The sequence below is a fragment of the Rhinoraja longicauda genome, chromosome 6 (genome assembly GCF_053455715.1).
Source record: "Rhinoraja longicauda isolate Sanriku21f chromosome 6, sRhiLon1.1, whole genome shotgun sequence".
NCBI lineage: Eukaryota > Metazoa > Chordata > Chondrichthyes > Rajiformes > Arhynchobatidae > Rhinoraja > Rhinoraja longicauda.
The window spans coordinates 68035551-68059531 of NC_135958.1; the positions used below are offsets into that span (position 1 = coordinate 68035551).

A 23981-nucleotide genomic window follows, 5' to 3' on the forward strand; every position below is an offset into this window, starting at 1 on the left:
GTTAAATGTCTTAAAGGTCTTTTGAGGGATTAGCAATTTGTTTGAATCTGAAGGGGTTTTGTGATAATTCAGAATCTTGGTTAAATTATGAAAGTAGTCCAGGTGTATCTGAGAGCTGGAGAACCACAGAGAGTCATAGCACAGAAGGAGGCTGTTCATCGCACATCTCATCTAAAGAACGACATTTCCCACAATGCTGTTCTTTCGCAGAGCTATCCAAAATGGACCCCAATCATCACTCATCTCCTGATACCTTGGTATGTTTAAATTCCTCTGAAAAGTGCAATATTTTGCATTCCCTGAAGCAAAGACATTCCTTCTAATCCCTCGCCATTTTACTGCTGGAGTAAGTAATTCATTCAATCACATTCCTTCATAATTTTAGAACCTTATGTCAAAATTCCTCCTTTGGAAATAGCCCCAAATTCTTTAGAGTTTGCCATCGCTAGTCTCCAGTTATTAGTCTCAGTGGGTGGGGAAAAGTGGAAGGGAATGGTCTGCATTGGGGTGGAAAGGAGTGAGGTCCACTGAGATCTGGGGGTGGAAAGTGTGGTGAGATATTGAGGGGTGGTGCGGAATGTGTTGGATGAGGAGGTGATGGAGTGTGATGGGTTTGGGAGATCATTGCAACAATTATGAAGAAGGATGTCATCATCTTAGCGAATGGGTTTGAGATGGAGGAGGCTGAAGTGGGAGATAAATGGAGCAGAGTGTGGTGAGGATTGAGTTGAGGCAGTGTACTTCAGAGAGGGATGGGCGGATAGAAATGGGCAGTGCGTTTGTGAGGGTTGGGTGTGCAGGAGTGGAAAGCAGTGGCCCAGTTTCAGTTCATCTGCAGGTGGGAGAAAGGAGCAGTGAAGTCAACGTAACAGGGAACTACGGATGGGCCATTGAAGTAGTCTTGACGCTGTGTCCTAGTCTGGAGCCATTACCTGCTCCTGTGAAAGCACTGCTTGGCTGAAGAATTGCTGCAACTGTTCATTGGCATAATTGATGCACAACTGTTCAAAACTGTTCACGCCCAGATCCTGAGGACATGCGCACAGAAAAAAACAACCCTGTTACCATAAGACAGCGTGCAAAGCACACACGTCCAAACGTAAACATTCACAATGAACACAGATTCCTCCCCAGTAGCAATGCTCCAAACCGCTTTCTTCTCAGGAATCTTATACAATAATCATTGTAATTATCACACTCACAAAATGGTCACAACATGTAAGGAGGTCGTTCAGTCCAACATGTCTGCACTGGCTCTACATCCCATCACCCCACCATCTTCATAAAGCCATCTTCATGGCGAAAACTTTACACCCAGAGAGTTGTGAATCTGTGGAATTCTCTGCCACAGAAGGCAGTGGAGGCCAATTCACTGGATGTATTCAAGAGAGTTAGATTTAGCTCTTGGTGCTAAAGGAATTAAGGGATATGGGGAAAAAGCAGGAACAGGGTACTGATTTTAGATGATCGGCCATGATCATATTGAATGGCGGTGCTGGCTCAAAGGGCAGAATGGCCTACTCCTGCACCCACTTTTTCTATGTTTTCTATGTTTTCATTCCCCTGCACATCCTTGTGCCTACCTAAAAGCCTGTTAAGCACTACGACATTATCTGGCTTAATCACTACCCCTGGCAACATATTCCAGGCACCTGCCACTCAGTGTGAAAGACTTATTCTGTTTGGATTGAGGCATTAGTGGAGTGGGCCTCTGGAGGCCCTGCAGCAGCCTGGGGCTCGATTGGATTAGGCACCGCACCAAGTGGTTGAGCTCATGGATTGGACGTGGCCTGCACGGCACTGAGCAGCGGTGGAAAACATCAACAACATCATCTGTCCATGCCAGCCACTGCCGCTGCCAGGACAATGGGCCTTTATGGCCAAGTTAAGACTCTGCACTTTTAACAGCTTGAAGGGTATAAGATGGCAGCAGAAACTTGGCAATCCCTGTGTGCTGCCTCAGTAAGATTCTACCATTCTTACACTCATGTACTTAAGTACGATTGTGCCTATGTTTATTTAGATTTTTACGCAACTGTCTGCAATAAAGAAATTTCATTGCACCTAAGTACACATGACAATAAAGTAGCATTGAACCATTAAATCTTGTTTATGCACAGTCTTTTTTAATTTCATTGTCTTGTATAACTTACGTGTAGTTAATGTATAATTTATGTTTTTGTGTATTGTCTCAGTCTATGTAGTGTGATGCTGTTGTAAGTAAGATGTTCATTATATGTGCACCTCACTGAACTTGTGCAAATGACAATACATTTGACTTGACTTGATTAAGCTTCAATGCAACACTATAACCTGAATTATTATGAAGCCCTTTTTAGCTTCAAAGCCCCCACACCTCCACAAGCTTACCTCAAATCCATAGATATCTACAACCCCCACAGAACTGTCCATCTCTGCTGGCATCAGACACTCGTTGATTTGTTGTACCAGCCAGTCAAACAGCAGTGAGTAGAGGGCTTTGCCAATGGTGTCCCTGAGTAGATCAAACAAAAACTACTGGCATCTTAACAATCAACCATCGGCAGGAGGCAAAAGAGAAGGGGAAGACAGGGAGAGGGGACAGGGAGAGAATAAAGATGCAGAGAGAGGAAGTGAATGGCAGCCTTCGGTGTTTAGGAGTGAGTAGGGATCAGCAACTTGAGAGATGGTAGGGTTTGTCCAGGGAACCCAAGGAGAATGGGAAGACTGGTGATCTGGAGAATGAAGGTGAACTTGGCCATCAGTGTGAGTGGTAAGGGAGAGGCTGACTATCCAGGATGGAGGGCAGAGAGACAGCACCCGTAGTCAGGATCGGACCTGGGTCTCCACTGTGTCGCCCACTTTGAGAAGGTGCATTTAAGAAGGTGTGGTGAGTGGCCAACTTGAATCACTGTGGTCCCTGAGGTGTGCGTATACCTGCAATGTTGTGAGGGAGGGGGCTCCAGGCTTTTGACCCAGCCACGATGAAGGGATGGTGATATATTTCGAGGTCAGGATGGTGTGTGAGTTGGAGGGCAACTTCCAGCGGTGGTGTTCTAGTGCTTTGGCTACCCTTGCTCCTGGGACATTGGGACTAGTTCAGAAAGTGATGGGACATGTGCAGAGCTGGGACCAACATCCCTGTGGAACAATTCACTGGTGTTGGGTGGGTGGGTGGGGAAGGCGGAGGGTGGGGGGGGGGGGGGGGGGGGGGCGGAGATTTCAATTAAATTGGCAGGTGGTTGAGCTCTGAAAGGTAATATTGAGAAGAAGACAATAGATGCAGGAAGATCTGAGAGATAAATCGCATCATAAGAAACAAAGATTTTGGGCAGTAGGCTAAGAAGATCAAAGCCAGGTTTCAGTGCACATACATGAACAAAGGAAGAACATTCAATAAGACCGGTCAGCTGCTGATGCAAATAACCACATGCAATTAAAGTATTGCGTCAAATTTACAGATCCATCTGAAAAAAATGTGCAGAACAAGGTTCCATATATTCCTGGATGCAAGGTGTTCAGTTCCCTGACTGATAAAGGTCAATGTGCCAAAAGGTTTCTTCACCAGCTCATTACTTATGACGTCACTTTCAGAGAGATGGCCGCATCAACACATGGGCTAGTTGAAAGCGGCTCCATCGCTAATTAGCAAGTACACCAATCGAGGCACGATTTGATTGCCAGAAAGGTGAGTGAGGTGAGAGAAGGAATGAAGGGTTGGGAAAGTCATAAAAAAATACATGCAATCCTAGGGTTTCTTTATAAAGGAAGAGTGCAAGAGTAAGGAAGACATGATGAACCTTTATAAAACATTTGTTCTGCCATAAATGAGGTTCTGTGTTCTGGTGCCACCCTTTAGAATAGAATCGAAGGCTCTGGAGAGGGTGCAGAAGTGATTCCAGAGTTGATGGAATTTGTAATGTGGAAAGATTGGAAAGCTGGAGTTACTAAACATGTTTACAAACGGAAAGACGGACGGGGAAAGGTAAGGCAGAGGAGTGGTTCTTGCTGGATCATTCCGCATAAAACATAAAGCCAGTGAAGAATGCCAGAGGGAAGTGCATTGATACAGAACCACACATAGAAATTTAGCTGCAGACATCGGCATCTTAGAAATTTAGCTGCAGATACCTACCTGGCATCTATCGAGCTTTCCACAGACAGAGGTGAGAAAATCCGGTCATAACTGGTCTCCTGCAAAGATCAAAAGGCAAATATGAAACATCTTTTATTTCACCAATTGCTTCTTACTAGATTGAAATGTGGCCATGTATAAACCTAGAGGCCATGTACATAGAAGACTAGAGAGCATTGGTTTAGAAGAGAGGTGTAAAGTTAAAGGAGATGCCCAAGGAATGTTTTCTTTTCACACAGGATGGTGGATGCCTGGAACATGATGCCAGGGGTAGTGGGGGAGGAAGATACAATAGTATCTTCCATCCCCAAGTTAAGAGGCTTTTAGATAGACACTTGGAAATGCAGGGAAGGAAGGGGTACCGAGAATGTGTAGGCAATTCTACCCATTATACTCCCGCAATCCCCCTCTCTACTTCTTTGCCACCTCTTGTGGTTCCATACTCTGCTATGGTTCCATACTCTGCTCTCCTGATGATTCTTTAACATTACTTGGGAAAAATAACCCAGCCTATCGAGTCTTTCTTCATTATGCAACCCATCCAGTCCCAGTGACATCCTTGTGAATCTATTCTGTGCACTTTCCAGCTTAATGACATTCTTCCTGCAGCTAAGTGACCAGACCAAGCATAATATTCCCATGTGTGGTCTCAGCAGAGCCTTGTACAGCTGTAGCATGATGTTTCAACTATTGTACTAAGTTCAACATGAAGGCCCCTACACCAAACCATCCTTTTCATAACTGCCTTAATTTGTCACTGAACGTCTTTTAGTTCAACTCCAAAGAGCTTAAAAGGCCTCTCTACTCTGCAAGTGTCAAGTAATTCTCAGTTACTCCTGACCTTTAGCCAACTCTTGGGTGGAGTTAATGGATATGCCCAATGGCTTTATGAGTGCAAAGGGAGCAAGGTGTGGTGGTAAACATTGCTGACGTTCATAGATTCTGTTGTTGAGAATCCTTAGAGTTAGGAAAATGGGAGAGTATATTGTTTCCTGACATCACAGAACAGGCGAAAGGAAGAGATTTGGGAGGACTTCAATCCAGGGTCACAGGGGTTACATCTATATATAAATACAGTTCCTGGGACAGTTAGACACATTGACAGCCTGAGAAACACATATGTGTAGATAGACACAAGAATAAAAACAGACTACCCATTATTGCAAATCACAGGCAATGTCATACCCATGAATACAGATGTAAAATAAAACAAGACAAGCTGACACAAAGTGCTGGAGTGACTAAGTGGGTCAGGCAGCATCGCTGGAAGACATGGACAGGTGGCCTCCAGAGATGCTGCTTGACCCGCTGAGTTATTGCAGCACTTTGTGTCTCTTTTGCAACCCAGCTTCTCCAGTTCCTTGTGTCCATAAAAAAAAACACGTGTATCTATCATAACAAGTCATATACCTAAGATAGACTCAAAATGCTTGGACAGGCAGCATCTCTGGAGAGAAGGAATGCGTGACGTTTCAGATCGAGACCCTTCTTCAGGCCCTGTCATACGCCTGTTGTATTGCATGGAGTCTCCAATCCCAGGAGTTATGGTGGCTGGTTTGTCCTTGTGTTGTTTGCTACTCACCGTCATTCGTTGCGTGATGACGCTGTTGAGTGTATCCAATGAGACCTGCAGCAGATTGGCCACAATCCGTGTTTCCGTGTGACTCACTATCACAGCCAGCTCCTGGGACCCGTCCTAGGAAACAACCCATAGGGTCAGTCTCACATCAATGTCTTTAGTTTAGTTTATAGATACAGCGCCCAAACAGGCCCTTCGGCCCACCGTGTCTGTGCCAACCAGCGATCCCCGCACACTAATACTATCCTACACACACTAGGAACAACTTACAATTTACCAAGCCAATTAACCTCCAAACCTGCACGTCTTTGGAGTGTGGGAGGAAACCGGAGCACCCGGAAAAAACCCACACAGGTCACTGCGAGAACGTGCAAACTCCATGCAGACAGCACCCATAGTCAGAAACATAGAAAATAGGGGCAGGAGTAGGCTATTCAGCCCTTTGAGCCAGCACCACCATTCAATATGATTATGGCTGATCATCCAAAATCAGTACCCCATTCCTGCCTTTTCCCCATATCCCTTGATTCCTTTAGCCCAAAGAGCTAAATCTAACTTTCTCTTGAAAACATCCAGTGAATTTGCTTCCACTGCCTTCAGTGGCAGAGAATTCCACAGATTCACAACTCTCTGGGTGAAAAAGTTTTTCCTCATCTCAGTCCTCACCTCAGGATGGAACCCGGGTCTCTGGCGCTGTAAGGCAGCAACTCTACTGCTACACCCAAGCACTTCCTGAGCTGCACCTGCTGCCAATCACACTGGAGTCCGCCTGTGTGCCCACTGCCAGCAGGGGGCAGCTGACGCCAGGAGAAGCAGCTCTTGACCAGGCACCATGCTCTAAAGAGGCCAAATGATATCTACAGAGTGGGGGTTTGAACATGGACATCGAGCGCTATGTTTAATATCTACATGGAGCATGCGCACAATAGAATGAAATCATAGACTTTAACAAAACTTGATGGTTAGTTGGGCAGTCTAATTGTGTTGCAGACTGAGGTCTGTGCCTTGTCTTGCAATGAATCCAAACTCTTAATGCAAATTATCAGCTTAATGCATTTCTCACACTTCCTCCATGTAACAATCCACGCATGACCACGCAAGCATTAAATGCAATCCTATGCAGGCTACTCCCAGGTTACGAATGCCCGACCTATGTATGAAAATAACTGCAGATGCAGGTACAAATCGAAGGTATCACAAAAAGCTGGAGTAACTCAGTGGGTCAGGCAGCATCTCAGGAGAGAAGGAATGGGTGACGTTTCGGGTTGAGACCCTTCTTCAGACTACAGTTTGTATTCTGTTCATTGGTTTTGTGCCTCATGTTGTTCATCCTGCACTAGACATTATGCAATTGGCATTCGATCCATGCGGATTCTTGTGATGATGGAGGCTAGTCGCATTTTTCCACAGTTCACTCTGCATGAGCTCTGGAGTGGGGTTGTTGCTGGAATCAGCTGAAGGAACTAGGTGTGTGCCTGGAAAGTGTGGAGACCTTTAGACATTATCCGAATGGATGAGATTGGTTAGTTTCCTGCTGCTAGTGATGATTTGATAATCAAATAAGATATTCAAATAAGAATTATATTTTCCTGTCCTGCAGATTGGGCAGCTCAATGACGCAGCAGCCAAAGACCCGGGTTCAACCCTGACTACAGGTGCGGTCTGTACAGAGTTTGTACGTTCTCCCCATGACCACGCGGGTTTTCCCCATGTGCTCCGTTTCCTCCCACACTCCAAAGACAGGTTTGTAGGTTAATTAGCGTCGGTAAAGATTGTAAATTATCCCTCGTGTGTACGATAATGCTAGTGTACGGAGATCGCTGGTCAGCCTGTACTCATTGGGGTGAAGGGGCTGTTTCTCTAAATTAAACTAAACTATACTAAAGATATCCATCTTCATTTCCAATTGCCTGTTTCTAGCATCTGAGTTAGGTCAAATTGACTGACAGTCGTATCCTTGAGCAGAAGACCAAGCGGGAATGCTGTGTACAGAGACATGGCTCACCCCCAGCTCTCTAGCCCAAAGGTTTCTTGATCCATCACAGGGACTGGACAATGTCATCAAGAAACAGGAGAGGCAGTGATGTCTGCCTCATGCGAACTCTTTGCAGCGCAGGGACATGATGGCCTTCTCCAACTCCTGCTCTCCCCATCTGGAACATCTGGCAGTGAACTGCCATCCCTTTTACCAACGAAGGGAATTCACCTCCATCATCATGATTGCAATCTATAACTTGTTCAAGATAAATGTTGTGCTAACACTTGAGGAACAAACACCAGATAGTGTACTCTGACACCTTCTCCATCACAGCTAGGTGTAATTTTCCAAAGTACAGGCCAAGGATGGACGGATGGGGTCTGATAGTGGAGTGGCAGTGGGTGAGAGTGTAAGATCTTGTAAGATCTTCTGCTGCTGCAGGAGATGGGCTGATGGTAGTTTGGAAGTGTCTTCTTCTGGCTAGCCTTAATAAAGTCCTCGGCAATGAAGTTCTCCACAGTGTCCTGTCTAATAATTGTATCACAGTCAATAACAACAGCCCAAAACAGGGATGCTGGTCATTTTCTCTGTCTGTGCTGCATGTAAATTGCTTATAATTCTTCCTAAAATACAACAGTAGCTGTATTTCCAAAACATTTTATTGGTTACAAAGCGCTGAAGTCATGAATGGCATTCAATAAATGCAAGTATTTTCATTCTCTTAACATATCTTGCCCAGTGTTATGCTCAAAGTCAGAAGTCAAGAAGACAACAATTCATCATGTGTATGAACGGCATTTGCAGTAAACCAAAACTACTCCATACCAGCACTTCAGTGATGGTGGAAATCATTCTAAGTTTGCACTTGTCAAACCGTCCAGCAAGTTCAACAGCCTGACCGCGGGAGAAGACGGCAGGGAAGAGAAAAAACATTCTGGCCTTCCATCACAGTGAGGAGGTGACTGGAGGAGACTCATTGTGATGGATGTTTTTTTCTTTTTTGTTTTGTGTTGGTTTGTGATTGTGTGTGTTATTGCTTTATTTTTATTGCTTCTTATTGTTGGACTGTGGGTAACGGAATTTTGTCCAAAAGACATGTTTTTTTGGATGACAATAAAGGCAATTCTGATTCTGATTCTGACCTACCTCATAGGATGTGAAGCAGACGTTGCCAAGTTGCAGAATGGAGGACAAGATAGACCACACTGACATCAGCTGGTCTTCCAACAGCCCGATTCTCCCCAGAGAGTGCAACAAACACATGAAGTCTTTGTGCTCATTCTTGCTGGAGATCTCACATACTCCACCCTGTCCAAGAATCAGAAATGGAGTTCAGGACTACAGACAGTCAGCTAATCAGCAACTGCATGACAGATGCAGCAGAGACAAGGAGAATCTTGGCTGCTCCCAAAATCCTCAAGTGGTTCTCAACATCCAAGGACATATACAATCTAGCACATGGAAAGTTATGAGTGCAGAAGGACTGACAACTCCATCCAGGTTGTCACACATCTTTGTGATGCCTTGCCATGTGCTTCACACTCTACTTTGAGATATATAATCACCTTGGAGAAGACAATTGTGCAGAAGAATATGAGTAGATCAAAACAAGTCTCAGAGATTGCTTTGATCCTGATTAATGTTGCAAGGTGTTCTAGTTGACCCACACTCTGCAAGTCCAGCATCAAATGATTACAGATTCCATAAGGAGAGGACCTTTCTGCAACCCTTTGTGTGAAAAGCTTTCCTATATAACTAACTTTTAAATTATTTCCCAATGTTCTTATTTCCACCACCTGGAAGAATGAGTTCTCCATATTTTCCCTCCTGATATTGTAAACGTGGATCTCGGTAAGCAAGAATCATCTCACACTCAAAACAAATGTTGTCCTGCAAAATGTCCCATTCTCTCTGACCCATTCATCTGAAATAATTAGCTTCACATAGGTAATGAAGGCAATTTATTGCCTTATAAATGTCCAAAAAAACTCCTTTGATTCCACTTCCTTCAAAATGTAGAGTCTCAGATTGGACAATCTCCAAACCAGTGGTGTTTCAAACTCAAACTACCCTCTCCCCACCCTCTCCACGTCTATGTGAGGAGATAGAAACTAGATGTAGAATTGTAACAAGAGGTCTGAGTAGAATTTATTTCTGCGATCCATTTGTAACATGTTTCATTTTTGTTGAGTGAAGATTAAAGTGGAGGCTGTAGGATTCACAAAGCTGCAACAATGTCCTGGCAATGAAAGCCTGGAGTCCAACACTGCACAGACTCTGGGTGGTTGTGAACCTCCGTGCAAAATACTCCACCAGGAATGACATTTAAAACTATACATGGATTTGATGAAAGTGAATCGAATTAGTTTTTCTGCTGAGGAAGAAGGAATGCGCACTATTAAAATTAGAGCAACACTCTACATGAGAGACATCAAGACTCATTTCCTTGTACAAAGCATATTGCAAATATGAAGCAATCACTCTCAAAGGGCAATGGATGGTGTGGTGAATTGAAATGCTCAGGACTGGCAGATATAGTTTTGAGGAGAATAGCCCAACAGCAGAGGTAGAGCATTGAGGTTTGCACCACACCGCTCAACAAATTATATTTACATCAGTAAATAGCAAATTTAAAAGACATTTGGACAGGTACGTGGATAGAAAAGGTTTAGAGGGACACAGGGCCAAATGCAGGCAGGTGGAACTAGTGTAGCTGGAGCATCTTGGGTTGGCATGGGCAAGCTGGACCAAAGGGCCTGTTTCCATGCTGTATGACTCTATGGGTAAATAATTTGCCTCACAAACGCATTGGAGGCCTAATGAACAACCAAAAAGAATTACCATAATCCAATGTTCCCAAGCAAAATTTGACACCAAACCACGTGATAAATTAGGTGTTCAAACGTCCAGTCAAAAAGTTGGGATTTAATGAGCTTCTTGAAGTAAGAGTTGCAACAAGGTTTAGAAGATTTTAGAGGCTCTTGGGTATGCAGCTGAAGGCCTAGCTGTCAGTGAGGGTCTGAGGTAAGTTGAGTTTCACAAGAGGCCAGAAGAACATGAGGATTGTAGGACTGGAAGTAATTAAAGAAGTGGAATGATGTGGGGTGAGACTTTGGAAATAATACAGAAAATTTTACCATCAAAGGTTGCTGGACCAGGAGACATTTCAATTGAAGGAGCACAGCGGAGATGTAGAAGTGGCACTTGATGTGATTTAGAATATGTGCAACAAGGTTTTGGATGGGCCAAGTTTATAGATTGTGGGAATCGAACCTTAGAAGCATGGGAAGTTACAAAGACCATGGAAAAGAGTTTCAGCAGCAAATAATTCCGATTTGCCATATCCTCATGCACACTACGGCAAGGCAACCTATCAAAACTAGAGCTGGTATAACACCATGTTCCAACTGAGTGGAGGAAAGGAGTCAAAGGCGGTATGGCTCCTAAGTGCATAAAATGATATATGATAATGAGAATGCTGTCAATATTTTCAGCAGGTCTGCAGCATCTGTGGAGAGAGAAATTTTCTGCTGAAAGTTCCTCTACCTAAAAGATTTAAATATTTCTCCACAGTTGCTGGTTGACCTGCTGAATGTTTCCACCATATCTGTTTTAATTTCAGTTTTGAGATTTACAATTTTTTGGTTACCCACAAAATAAAAAATTATGCCCTCTGGGATTTGACCTGGAGTGATTAGTTTGGGCCAATTCACAATGCAAGCAAGGACGCCTGTTACTAACAAATTACTTATCTTTACCAAAGTGATGAAACCCTCTCATGTTTATCTTTCCACAAAACTTGATTTTACGACAACCCAGGAGGCTATTTGGTGCATTGTGTCCTTGCTAGCTCCAAGCAGAGCGAATGCATCAGTCCCATTCCCCCTCTCCTTATCTCCTCTGATCCTACAACTTATTCACTCTCCATCAACACCCCTTTGAATGTTTTGCTGCCAACCACCATGAAAGGCCAAGTAGCCTACAAGTAGAGGGAGTCATTGAGTCATGCAGCATGGACTCAGACCCTTCAGCCTACCAGGTCTGCACTAAACATCAAGCAGCCAATTACACAAATCCTACACTCATCCATTTCATTCTCTTCACATTCCCATCAATGTCTCCAGTTTCTACTTCTCATCTACACACTACAGACAATTTACAGTGGCCAATCAACCTAGTAGTTCTTGCACATTTAGGATGTGGGAGGAATCTAGAGCACCAAGGGCGAAGGTACAGGCTCCACACAGGTAGCGCAGGAGGTCAGGATAGCCCTCAGGTCCCTGCATCTGTGAGGAAGTGGCACTAACTGCTGTGCCACCGTGTAACCATTCGCTTTAATTACTTCCCGTTGAATATACAGCAGCTCTGATGAAGGCTGTACTCCATTTTGTTAGCACGGGGGTGTGGAGAACTTAGAGAATCTATGTACACTCGCAAGTTCACCACTTCCTTTGCTCCACCATTGTAACTTTCCCATCAATCACCCAGCCCTAAAGCTCTGGATTTCCCCAGTGCATATCCATACCCCACTTTCATTTACATTGCTAATTTAATTTTCATCATTACTATGAATGTGAAGAACGCTAGGTGTTGTTTTATGTTTTTTGCATATATACCTCATGAATAAAGTTTATGTTTGAAATAATAAAAGCGGGATGTGAGTGCACCACCTCACCTGGTTGAGGTAGAAGTATGTCTCTGCCTCCTGAAGGCTCAGCTCCTGCTTCTGCTCCTCGTCCAGACCCGCCAACAGCTCATAAAACACGTGGTAATTACGCTCACCCCGGGCCTAGGGGATACAGGAAGCAACAGAGTATTCCACAAACCACTTTCTTAATTAGTTTAGTCCAGGGGAACAACGCACTTACACTCACACTCTTACCAAGTGACAGGGGAAACACGCTCACACTGTCACTGAGTGACAGAGAAACAACACACTTACACTCACACTCACAAAGTGACAGGGGAACAACACACTCACACTGTCACAGAGTGACAACAGCACACTCACACTGTCACCAAGTGACAACAGCACACTCACACTGTCACAAAGTGACAACAGCACACTTACACTCACACTCCTATGGAGTGACAGGGGAACAACACAGTCACACTGTCACAGAGTGACAGGGGAACAACACACTCACACTGTCACAGAGTAGCAACAGCACACTCACACTGTCACAGAGTGACACAGCACACTCACACTGTCACAGAGTGACACAGCACACTTACACTGTCACAGAGTGACAGGGGAACACTTGCAGACACATTCACATTGTGACAGAGTGCCCAAGGGATTATTCGCAAATATAACGAAACTGTGACCATGCAGTGATCTGGTCTATATTAAACACTTACCTGAAAGACAAGCCTCGACTTTTCCAGCAGGTAGTGGGATATGGAGTTTCCAACCACCAGGTCACTGGGAACATAGAAAAGCCGCAGCTCAGTCATATGATCCAGTTTTGAATTTTGACCAGTCACCGTGATCACCGTGCCAGCAGTGAACTCATGACTGGGCTTTGTTACGAAGATTTCCCAAGATGCTAATTACTTCACTCAACACATGGTAAATTGGGATGATCCCATTTTTGTTAACTGCAATGACGGCCATTTATACCTTAGCCATATTGCATATTTTGAGCCCCTTGCAGATAGAATTCAGACTCAAGGGGAAAGACTGATATTTAAAGATACAAATGAGAAGAGATGAAGAAACAGAAACAAAGCCTTGCTCTAGTCCCGCATCATAATAATAAAAAATAACTATTGCGTCACATGGTCCCAAACACCCCCTGCCCGGTTTTGTCTATGTTTTGATGAAGTCTAGACAATCAGACTCCGATTTTTCTGACACTTGGGAAAGTTGTGCTTCCGATACCAAGGAGTAAGGCAAAGGATGGATTGCACCGCAAGGGTGGGGATTCTGACTGCAAACTAACAATCGAGATCACAAATAAAACAGCAAATGCTGGAAGTAACTGCAGGCCAGCCACTTACTCTCGGATATGGATCCACAGGAGCTTCCCAAACCGGCTGGAGTTATTATTCAGGACAGTTTTAGCATTCCCAAATGCTTCCAAGATGGGAAGAGCCTGAGCTGCCTGTGGCAAGAAAGAGTGCAGGTTACGTCATATCTGTTTGCTCACCCATCAGGAACATGGAAGGGGCAATCGGTGATCAGCTGGAACATCGCAAGTTGGTACATTGAAGGAAAGACTGGAAAGCAGCCATTTAGAGCATGAGGCAAAAGACAAAAACTGCGAAAAGCTCATGCAGTCCAACTTCACATTGCATTGGACCAGTGGGCTTGTTAATGCCAATCACTCACACAGTCCTATTAACAGTAAAATTAAGGAGATACTCCACCCTTCCCTGAGATTGACCAAGACCACAGAATGACTCGAATGCAATAACACCAGCTCTCTCTGGCTCAATGTATTTCTAGAAATTTCATAATTTGACCTTCAAGCATCGAATTGCCTTTTTTCTCCATTTCCAGCTTGCATTTGTGTGTGTGTGTGTGTGTGTGTGTGTGTGAGTGTGTGTGTTTGTGTTTGAGTGTTTGTGTGTGTGTGTGTGTGTTTGTGTTTGAGTGTGTGTGTTTGTGTTTGAGTGTATGTTTGAGTGTGTGTGTGTGTGTGTGTGTGTGTGTTTGTGTTTGAGTGTATGTTTGAGTGTGTGTGTGTTTGTGTTTGAGTGTGTGTGTGTGTGTTTGTGTTTGAGTGTGTTTGTGTTTGAGTGTGTGTGTGTGTGTGTTTGTGTTTGAGTGTGTTTGTGTTTGAGTGTGTGTGTGTGTGTGTATTTGTGTGAGGGTGTTTGTGTGTATGTAGTATATATGTATGCATGTTTATGACTATGTGTATATGTGAATATTTGTGTGTATATACACATGCATTTCTGTGTGTATATGTGTATGCATATACATTTGTGTGTGTGCTTGTATATATGCACATGTGTATGTACATGTGTTGTATGCATTTAGATACGTGTGTGCATATCTTTTTGTATATACACATGTCTGTGCATGCAGATGTGTGCATGTATAGTTCTTAAATGCATGTATCTGTGTTTATGTGTTCACCTGCTTGCATGTATGTGCTTGCTTATTAGTGAGTGTGTGTGCATGAGTGCATGCTACATAGTTCTGATGAAGCAGACATTCATTGTCTTTAGTTTCAGGATGTGGGGAGTCTGACCTGACAGATTTGTTCCTCCCTGGTTTCCTGGTAAAGCGCCATTAGGTAGCGGGTGATCAGTTTTGCCGCCTCCGTCTTCCCTGAGCCACTCTGTCCACTGAACAGATAGAAAATGAAAAATCACCATCAGTCAAAATCATGCCAACTCATTGCCAAGCATACAAATCATTCACACTCCGAGGTCACTGCAGTAGTGCTCCGCAATCTCACAGATTCACTCTAGCATCTTACAGCTAGTAGGATTAACAGGCACATGAAGCCATCAGTATGCAGCACCCACCTGACTATGATACACTGCTCTCTCTCACAGCTCTGGCTTAATGTGTATGCAGCATCAGCAATGGCAAAGATGTGTCTGTGGATTAGAAGACATCTGTCAACAAGTCACCCCGACCCTCATTTACACTGACATTCCACACATCTCCCACTCCAATCCGCCATTAAGATGTTTACAGTTTGGTTGCTAAGCACAACAATTCAAAAGTATTTGGTGCTGTCAGACAGGCAAAGAGCTGCTCATCTAGAAATTTGATCAGGTGGTAATATTTTTGACAGCAGTCTCTAATTTAAATTTTAATATTTGGCTTTCAACCATTCCCAAGTTGAATGATGGCCAATCTGAAAGTTACCCAGTGCCATCTGAGCCATTTGTACCAACCCAGCATGACCTCCAGCTCAGAGCTGGCTGGGAAATTTTCATTCACCTTGACACTTCCTTCAGAACATTACTGGGGAGCGTGGAACATGATGTTCTGGGAATGTCCAGAACAATGTGCTCATAATCACCCAGAGCCAACTTGGGACATCTGCAGGAGAACAAAACACATACCCTGGGTGCTTACAACTCCTCATTGCATTGATCCCTTACAACCGCACCCCCTAACAGCTGCAAACCTCCCCCCCCCCCCCCCCCCCCACCAATACGTGGCCAATCTCCTGATCTTATACTGTATATATATATATATAACTTTTTTTTGTTATTTATTATGGGTTTTACAGCGCACTATGCTTACATATCTGTTGTGCTGCTGCAAGTAAGAAGTTCATTGTTCCGTTTCGGGATATATGACAATAAAACACTTTTGACTTGACTAATGCTCCATTCAACATCCCCCTTCCCCATGTTGTGCCATTCAATCTTCCCCCACTCTTGGCTACCAAACTTGTTTGCAAAGGAGTCAAGTCAACTAGTTACTGAACCATGCTCAGTCCCAGTGCCCTTTATCAATGTTGGGGAATATGCAGGAGACTTACGGAGGGTTTTCAGTAAGCTCTTTCCTCTTGTATTGTTTGATGATGTCCATCGAGTATATCCCAACACACTTGTAGGGGTTTAATGAAATCAAAATGTTCCCAATATAGGTCTGTAAAAGGAGAGATAGTGAATCAGCACAGCCAAAAACACGACCTAAAGCACAATTCTCACACTAATATAAATGTCTAACATATTCAGGGAAATTCAGGTAGTTTTGCTTGTTTCCATACCGCTAATTGGATATAATGCAATTGATGAATTGGGAACGCTATTTGTATTCTGCGGAGCCAAATTATTTTTCACGCGATTTCAATTGTGAACGAGAGAACTATTTAAAAGTTATTTTGGAAATTGACAAACAGCAAAAGAAAGCGGTCTTGGGGAAAAACAGTCTAGGGAAAAACTTGAGGCAAAACACTGAGACAAAAGCAATGAGTGGAAGGCACTTGTTAAGCAAACCTTTTCTTATATTATGGGATAATAGTAAGCGTGAATGTGAGGGAGGACTGTAAATGCACCAATGTAAGAGATGCAAAATGCGACAACAATATAAAATACTGATTGATATAAAAATTACTCATCAGCATCCTGTTGAATTGTGTAACCAGTCCTCACATAATTTATGTCCCTGTGGAATCTTCTCTTCAGACAAAGTAGAACCGAGCTTTCACATACTTCCCTGCAAATAAACAAGGACAGGTTCAGCCTCAGTGTTGTATCTGTCTGTGTTCAACATCAACCTGTCACTGCATACATGCTGGAAAACAAATTGTGTCAGTGGGTGGAAACTCGTGCTTCAAAAGACTGGTGATGGTGCACATTAACGCCCAGAGAGCCTTGATCTACTGCATTCTGTCGACCGTCGCAACAGGTCCAAACAGACACCATTACCCTGGCCCTAAACTCATCTCTGGAACACCCAGACAACAAAAATGTTTCTGTCAGGCTCCTATTTATCGACTATAACTTTGCCTTTATCACCATAGTCCCATCTAAACTCATCTCCAAACTCCTGGACATAGAAGTGAGCAATCCCCTCTGCCACTGGATCCTCGATTTTCTGGCCACAGACTATAGTCAGTGAAGATATGTGACACCTCCTCCATAATAATTCTCAACACCGGTGCCTCGCAGGATGCTTCCTTAATCCGCTACTATCCTCTGTGTGTGACCAAATTGACTCTTGCTGCAGCTGCAAGTTTGCAGATTACATCACTGTGGTTGGCGGATCACGAACAATGTTGAGATGCAGTACAGGAAGGAGGTAGAGAACTTAGTAACATGGTGTTGAACCAATAACTTCTCCTTCAACATAGCAATATGAATTTATCTACTTCAGGAAGCACGGTGGTGTACATACTCCAATCAACATCAATTTTGCTGAAGTAGAAATGGTTGAGAGCTTCACATTCCTTGACTTAAATACTACCAATGATCTATTATGGATCAACTGCATTGAAACGCAGCTAAGATTGCACACCGACAGCTCTACTTCCTCAGGAGACTGTCTCCAATGACTCTTACAAACTTCTACAGATGTACCATGGAAAGTACACAGTTGGGTTGCATCACAGCTTGGTTTGGGATCAGCTTTGCCCAAGACTGCAGGAAATTGCAGAAAGTTGTGATGCAGCGCAATCCTAAAATTCTGCACTCTCTCCCTTTCCCTTCATTCTATCTAATGTACTTGAGCTGGCCTGATTGTGTTTATGTGTAGTTTAATCTGATCTGATTAGATAGCAGAAAACAAAGCTTTTATCTCCTGATAAGTAGATCTTGAAACATGAAATTAATCTAATCTAATGCTCACATTATAATTGTCATAATAAATATTTCAGCCTCACTGGATTCACTGAAACAATATCACACTAAGATTATCAGACTCTCTGACTATCAGACTCATGATAATGCCATTAAACATTGTGATTTAATCCTTCTTACTACGATACAATTACTTCCATACACAATAACACCAGCATCTGAATGACATCTGAAGAAGGGTCTCGACCCGAAGGACCCATTCCTTCTCTCCTGAGATGCTGCCTGACCTGGTGAGTTACTCCAGCATTTTGTGAAATAAATACCTTCGATTTTTACCAGCATCTCAGTTATTTTCTTACAATGACACCAGCATGTTCACGGATATTGTGCCACATAATAACATCACCAAACCCAATTCAATGGTCATACAATGGGTCTAGAAGTACTATGGTCTAATCTGGCACTTTTGGAGCTACATGACAAAACACCATGCAGTATCGTGTGGTATCTTACTCTAGGTTGGATAGATCCTCCACCTCCTTGGTCTCTGGCTCGTGACCTTTCTTAAATGTTGGCTGAAACAGAGAACAATGAATGCTTCATATTATCTCCTCAAAGACCACGAAACCCAAAAGCTAATTGATATAGGCATCTCCCACCTAGTGGGCCTTTCAAAATAACGAGAACAACAAAGCATTTATATAAATTGGTCATGAGGAAGAAGAGATGAGAGTGAGAAGAAATTGAGAAAAGGAAAGGATCAGAATGGAGTGAGATAATTAATATCCCTTATGGTGCATTATCACATGCCTCAGAATCATCTTGAACAACATGACATTAACTCATTCCTAGCTCTAAATATGTACATAGCAAGATCTCACAAATAACTATGAGATGAGTAAATTATACTAGTTTTGCTGACTTTGGATGCTTTGGCTCAGATATCAGGAGATCTTTCTATTTCATAGAACATAGAAAAAAGTACAGCACAGGAACAGGCCCTTCAGCCCACAATGCTTGTGCTGAACATACGGCCAAGATGGACTAACTTCCTCTGCCTGCATGTGATCCATATCCCTCCATTCCTGGCATATTCATGTACCCTATCCAAATGCCTCTTAAACGCCACCATTGCATCGGCCTTCATCACCTCCTCTAGCAGCGTGTTCCAGGCAGTCACCACCTTCTGTGTAAAAAACCTTGCCCTACATATCCCCGTTAAACTATCCCCTGCAAGGTTGTTCTTTGAATCTGTATACTAAAACTCTCGTTTGTTTGTTTATTTGTGATCGAACTACAGCCAAAACGGTACACGATGGCTTGACAATTTTACTCACCGTTGTCGCTTTAATGGTAAAGCAAGCAGTTTTATTGAAATCGGTGTTATATTTTTAAAGTTATTCACATTTTAAAGTTTAAATCTATCAACTAGGGAGGGGGGAGGAAGGTGGGGGGAGGGAGCGAGGGGGGGGAGGGTGGATAAGGGTGGGGGTTGAGGGGTATGGAGAGGGGGAAGGGGAAGTGGGGAGGGGAGGGGGGGAGGAGGGGAGGGGGAGGGGAGGGAGGGAGGGGAGGAGAGGGTGCTGCACACATGCAGGAGAGGTTTGGGCCCAATGGGTCCACTTGGTCTAGTAGCATTATAAAAAAGGATGAAGTGTACTGAGGTTGAATTGAGGCATATGGCTCTTGAGTGGCATATGTTGGATAGAATGTTTCCCCGAAATCTGGGGACCTCCAAGCATGAACAATAGACAATAGACAATAGGTGCAGGAGGAGGCCATTCGGCCCTTCGAGCCAGCACCGCCATTCAATGCGATCATGGCTGATCATTCTCAATCAGTACCCCGTTCCTGCCTTCTCCCCATACCTCCTGACTCCGCTATCCTAAAGAGCTCTATCTAGCTCTCTCTTGAATGCATTCAGAGAATTGGCCTCCACTGCCTTCTGAGGCAGAGAATTCCACAAATTCACAACTCTCTGACTGAAAATGTTTTTCCTCATCTCAGTTCTAAATGGCCTACCCCTTATTCTTAAACTGTGGCCCCTTGTTCTGGACTCCCCCAACATTGCGAACATGTTTCCTGCATCTAACGCGTCCAACCCCTTAATAATCTTATACGTTTCGATAAGATCTCCTCTCATCCTTCTATAAACCTATTCCTTGACTAGGTCACATCTGAAAATGCAGAAGGAGGCTGAAGGTAATTATGAGGCCCGGGTGCAAAGAGTGTGGTTGCCAGTTTCCTTGGTCCCCAAAAGGTTGGACTGAGTCACATGGAGCCCAAACCCTTGAACAAATACTCCAATGGTGACAGAGGGACCCTTCATTGACTGGAAGGATCCCTCCGTCACCATTTGCGTAAGTTTGAGGCAGTTCCTGATACTCCCCTCAACCACTCATCGCCAGCTCTCAACCCAAACCTCGGAGAGTGACAGTTGGAGGCATTCAGTATTTTGCACTGGACAGAAAAGGAAGGCCCATGGCGTCTCTTTTTTATTTATTTTTTTATTTAAATTTTAACAAAACAAATACATGTATGAACTCATAGTACGCAATGGTACCTACATTATAAATTCGATTATACATTTAAATTCGATTATACCTGTATTGTTCTGTATTATCTCCCCACCCACAACCCCCCTCCCCCCACCCCCCAGTTAGAAAAAAGAGGAAAAAGGAGAAGAAGAAAGATAAAGAAATAAAAAAATTTAAAAAGGAAAGAAAGAAAGAAAGAAGAAAGAAGGGAACCTGGAGACAAGAAGGAAACACTTCCGGCTAATTTCTTATTAAATTCTTTTTAGGGGTATCAAAACAATCCTGAAATTAAATATTTCCAATTCTTAATCTCTGTATGGGAGGCAGAAGCTGAGAAAAGATCACATTTGGAGCAAGTAGTGATATCAAAGGCAAAATGACATCATTTTTAGGTGAGCGTTAGAAGATTTAAAGGGGATCTTACAACTAGCCTTTTTACATAGAGAGTGGTTGAACACACTGCCAGCCAATGAGCTGGAATCAGACACCTGTTTCAGGAGGCATTTAGACAGACAAAGCACAGAAGGATGTGGTCCTAATACAGGCAAATGAGGTTAATGCAGACAAGCGAAAAGGTCAACGTGCACGCAGTGGTCTGAAGAACATGTTTCTGATCTGTGCACTTTATAACTCCAAGAAGAGATACTAGAGGTCAAACCTTGCTGGGAAATGTCAGTAGCTTAACTGCAAACCATATGTTCCAAATACAGATCAGTAAGTTCAGGGCTTCAGTGCATATGGGAAATCACACTTACTTACAGACTCCAGCTGGGTGAAAACAAAACAACATATGTAACAAGTAGAGGGGAGGTTAAAGGATACGAAAGAGAAGAAAGCAATGATGCAAAAAGGAGAATTAGAGGAAGGGAAGCTTCTTAAGGAGGGATTATGGAGGGGGGGAGAGAGAACTGGAATGGGGAGTGAAGCCAAAGGGAGGTGCACAAAATAAGGGTGGGAGGAGTTGAAAGTGAAGAGTTTGGAAAATTGTTTCTGATATAATCCATCACTTGTCTACCGTTCTTCACGGTAATTGAGGGAGTTTGGCATTTCCAAATGTGAATAAGTAGTTTCTCATTGATTATTTTGTCATTGATTCTAAACTAATAAATAGAAATTTTCTAAACAGATACCGTAAAGAAGAAATTTCGCTGGAATAGTACCTGTTTTAATGTGAAGTCTTTCTCAAGAATATTTTCAGCTATGTCCTCAGGCTCCCAGGTCCCTGTTCTTCTTTGTGTTCTAACCACGCCCTGCTCTTTGTACATTGTCCATTTGCTCAGGTTCTCAATTGTCAGATGTGGAAGCAACGTTTCCGAATCCAACCACGTCAAGTGGTCATTGTTGAAATGCCCCCTCCGTGCCCAGTGAATCTCCTTCCCATCCTGAAAATACTTATCATCTTGGACACTTGTGATCGGTTGGCAAGGATCTGTCCTCATTTGCGATGTTGGGAGTGCCTGAGAATCTGAAAGGGTGAACTGTTTGCTATTCTGGTCTTTCATTAGTGCCTTGTTCATGGGCCTGGTGCTGGTGTCTGTTTGCAGGTAGTGAGGGCCACTCTGGGTATCTCTTGGTTGCAGATTTGAACCATTCCTCTCTGAATTGGATTGTCCAAAGTCCCTTAGGGTGTGAAGTTTGCCTCTTGGTTCATTCTGTGATTTCCTAACAAGGCCCATGATGGAGGGTCCTGGTTGAGCTGGTACTGCTGCTTTGTAGGGCTGTGGGCTATCTGCATGATTCCTTTCACTTCTACAACTGGCTAATACGGTTGCTTTTGACTTGACCAATTGGTGTACTCGTGGAAGCACAATTGCATATCTTGCATCAGAGTTACCCAGCTTTTCCTCAGCTTCGGTCTGACCCTCACTCTGATGGGATATATCCTGTGTATTGGCTTTCACTTCCGTCACAGGCTGTATGTCAACAGATACTTGGGCATCATCCGCACTGTGGACAGATTCAGTTACTTGCAGTAACCCACCATCTTCCTTGGTCTCCTCTTTTAGGGCTTCACTCTTGTTCCAAGGGCAGTGACCTCCTCGAGAAGCAAGCCCCGCTGTGCTGGCAAGGCGAATTGCCATACGCCTCCTGAAGTTGCAACGCTTCCCTTCTTTGTTCTTCCGTTTCATGCTGAGTGTCTTTGCAATCCACTCGGTGGTTCCAATTACATGGGTGACAGTGACCAGCTTGGACCTGGTCTTCAGGACTTTGGGAATCTGGCGGCTGATCCACCCTGTGACCCTGCGAATGACGGAAAACCGTTGGCAGAGACTCTTTTTGATCTCTGTACTTCCAGGCTCAGCTTCTGTGAGATTTTCCGCTGCTGTGATCTCTTCTGTTCTCCGAGTCTTTGCTGTGGACTTCCTGACAGATGCCAATTTCACCTTGCCGACCACCTTTGCAATTTTTTTCTTGTGAGCCAGGGCCATCAGCTGCTGTGCAGATGCCTGCTGGTCTCCATCATCGTGGCTCTCTACATCTGAAGCAATGCCTTCCCTCCTTCTCTCTTTCTGTGGTCTCTTAACAGGGGTTTGATCAGCGAGAACCTCTTTAACTGGTGCACCTTGGTGTGATTTGATGGCCACCTCTGGCAACGGGGACAAGTCATTCTTTCCTGAACCCACTGCAAGAGTCCGATTTGATCTCGTTCTGATGTCTTTGCTTTTAGTCCTGAGAGAGTGGATAAGGTGTGCCTGATGTGAGAGGAGTCTTGCAGAAGGGAAAGTTTGCACAACAGTTAACTTCCCCAGGCTCTGTTCCTCGCCAGACTCACCTCCCTCTTTTATGCACTGCTTTTCTGCACTGCTTCTCCCCACCACTTTACACATACGAGCCTGGTACCTCTGCTGAAGGTGGACTTTTGAAAACTTCTCCCTTGTTTTAGACTTCGGCTTGAGCTCTGATTGGACTGTTCCCTGACTCCCCCCCTTAGCTTTGACTTTCATACCCACCAGAAGCTTCTTCTTCACATCCATTTGCAACATTCTTCTCTTGCGAGTGTTTTCTGGACATCCAGCCTCGCTTTCTGCTGGCTCCTGTAATTTCACCTGTTTCTCCTCTATGGCGACTATTCCATCATCACCCACTTCATTGCCATCTGCTTGTTCGTCCTTCCAATCGCTGGCAAGGCTTTCTTTTGCGCTATGACTAACAGTTGTGGTGTGCTGTTTGCTGTGGCTTCCTCTCCCACCAATTACTGAATCACTGTGTTCACTGTCCTCACCATTACTGCTTCTGTCGTCTTCTGCTCTTATTGTTTTGTCAGCCAGGCCTTCCTTCTCCACCCCTTCACCACCAGTGTCTCGTTCCTCGTCAGTACTCTCTCTGTCTGTACTATGGTCACTATCTTTCTTATTGCCTTTTGTTTGGGGAATACCCTTGCTAGTGCTGGACTTGTCAGATGTAGCCACTTCATGGTCAGTGCTATCCTCACTGCTGCTTGTCTCCTCACTTGATTCCTCTGAACTCTCACTGTCCACGTCACTAGGATCACTGCTGACCTTGCCTCTTCCTGTTGGCCTTGTGCTGGAGATTCCACTTTTGTTTTCACTATTT

The 23981-nt window shown here is 43.9% G+C and overlaps 1 protein-coding gene across 1 annotated transcript in view; it reads right to left on the bottom strand.

Moving 5' to 3' along the window:
- myo15b (myosin XVB) overlaps positions 1-23410 on the bottom strand; it is a 149845-nt gene extending 126435 nt beyond the window's left edge. The window contains exons 1-14 of the mRNA XM_078401587.1: positions 21587-23410; positions 18403-18464; positions 16744-16807; positions 16128-16237; positions 15154-15228; positions 14874-14970; positions 13675-13778; positions 13033-13096; positions 12347-12460; positions 8818-8979; positions 5697-5810; positions 4115-4173; positions 2371-2494; positions 933-1028 (exon numbers count right to left, since the gene is read on the bottom strand). Of these exons, the coding sequence (XP_078257713.1) occupies positions 933-1028; positions 2371-2494; positions 4115-4173; positions 5697-5810; positions 8818-8979; positions 12347-12460; positions 13033-13096; positions 13675-13778; positions 14874-14970; positions 15154-15228; positions 16128-16237; positions 16744-16807; positions 18403-18464; positions 21587-23410 (3069 nt within the window). The remainder of the gene's footprint in view (positions 1-932; positions 1029-2370; positions 2495-4114; positions 4174-5696; positions 5811-8817; positions 8980-12346; positions 12461-13032; positions 13097-13674; positions 13779-14873; positions 14971-15153; positions 15229-16127; positions 16238-16743; positions 16808-18402; positions 18465-21586) is intronic.
- Between the last annotated feature and the right edge of the window lie 571 nt (positions 23411-23981).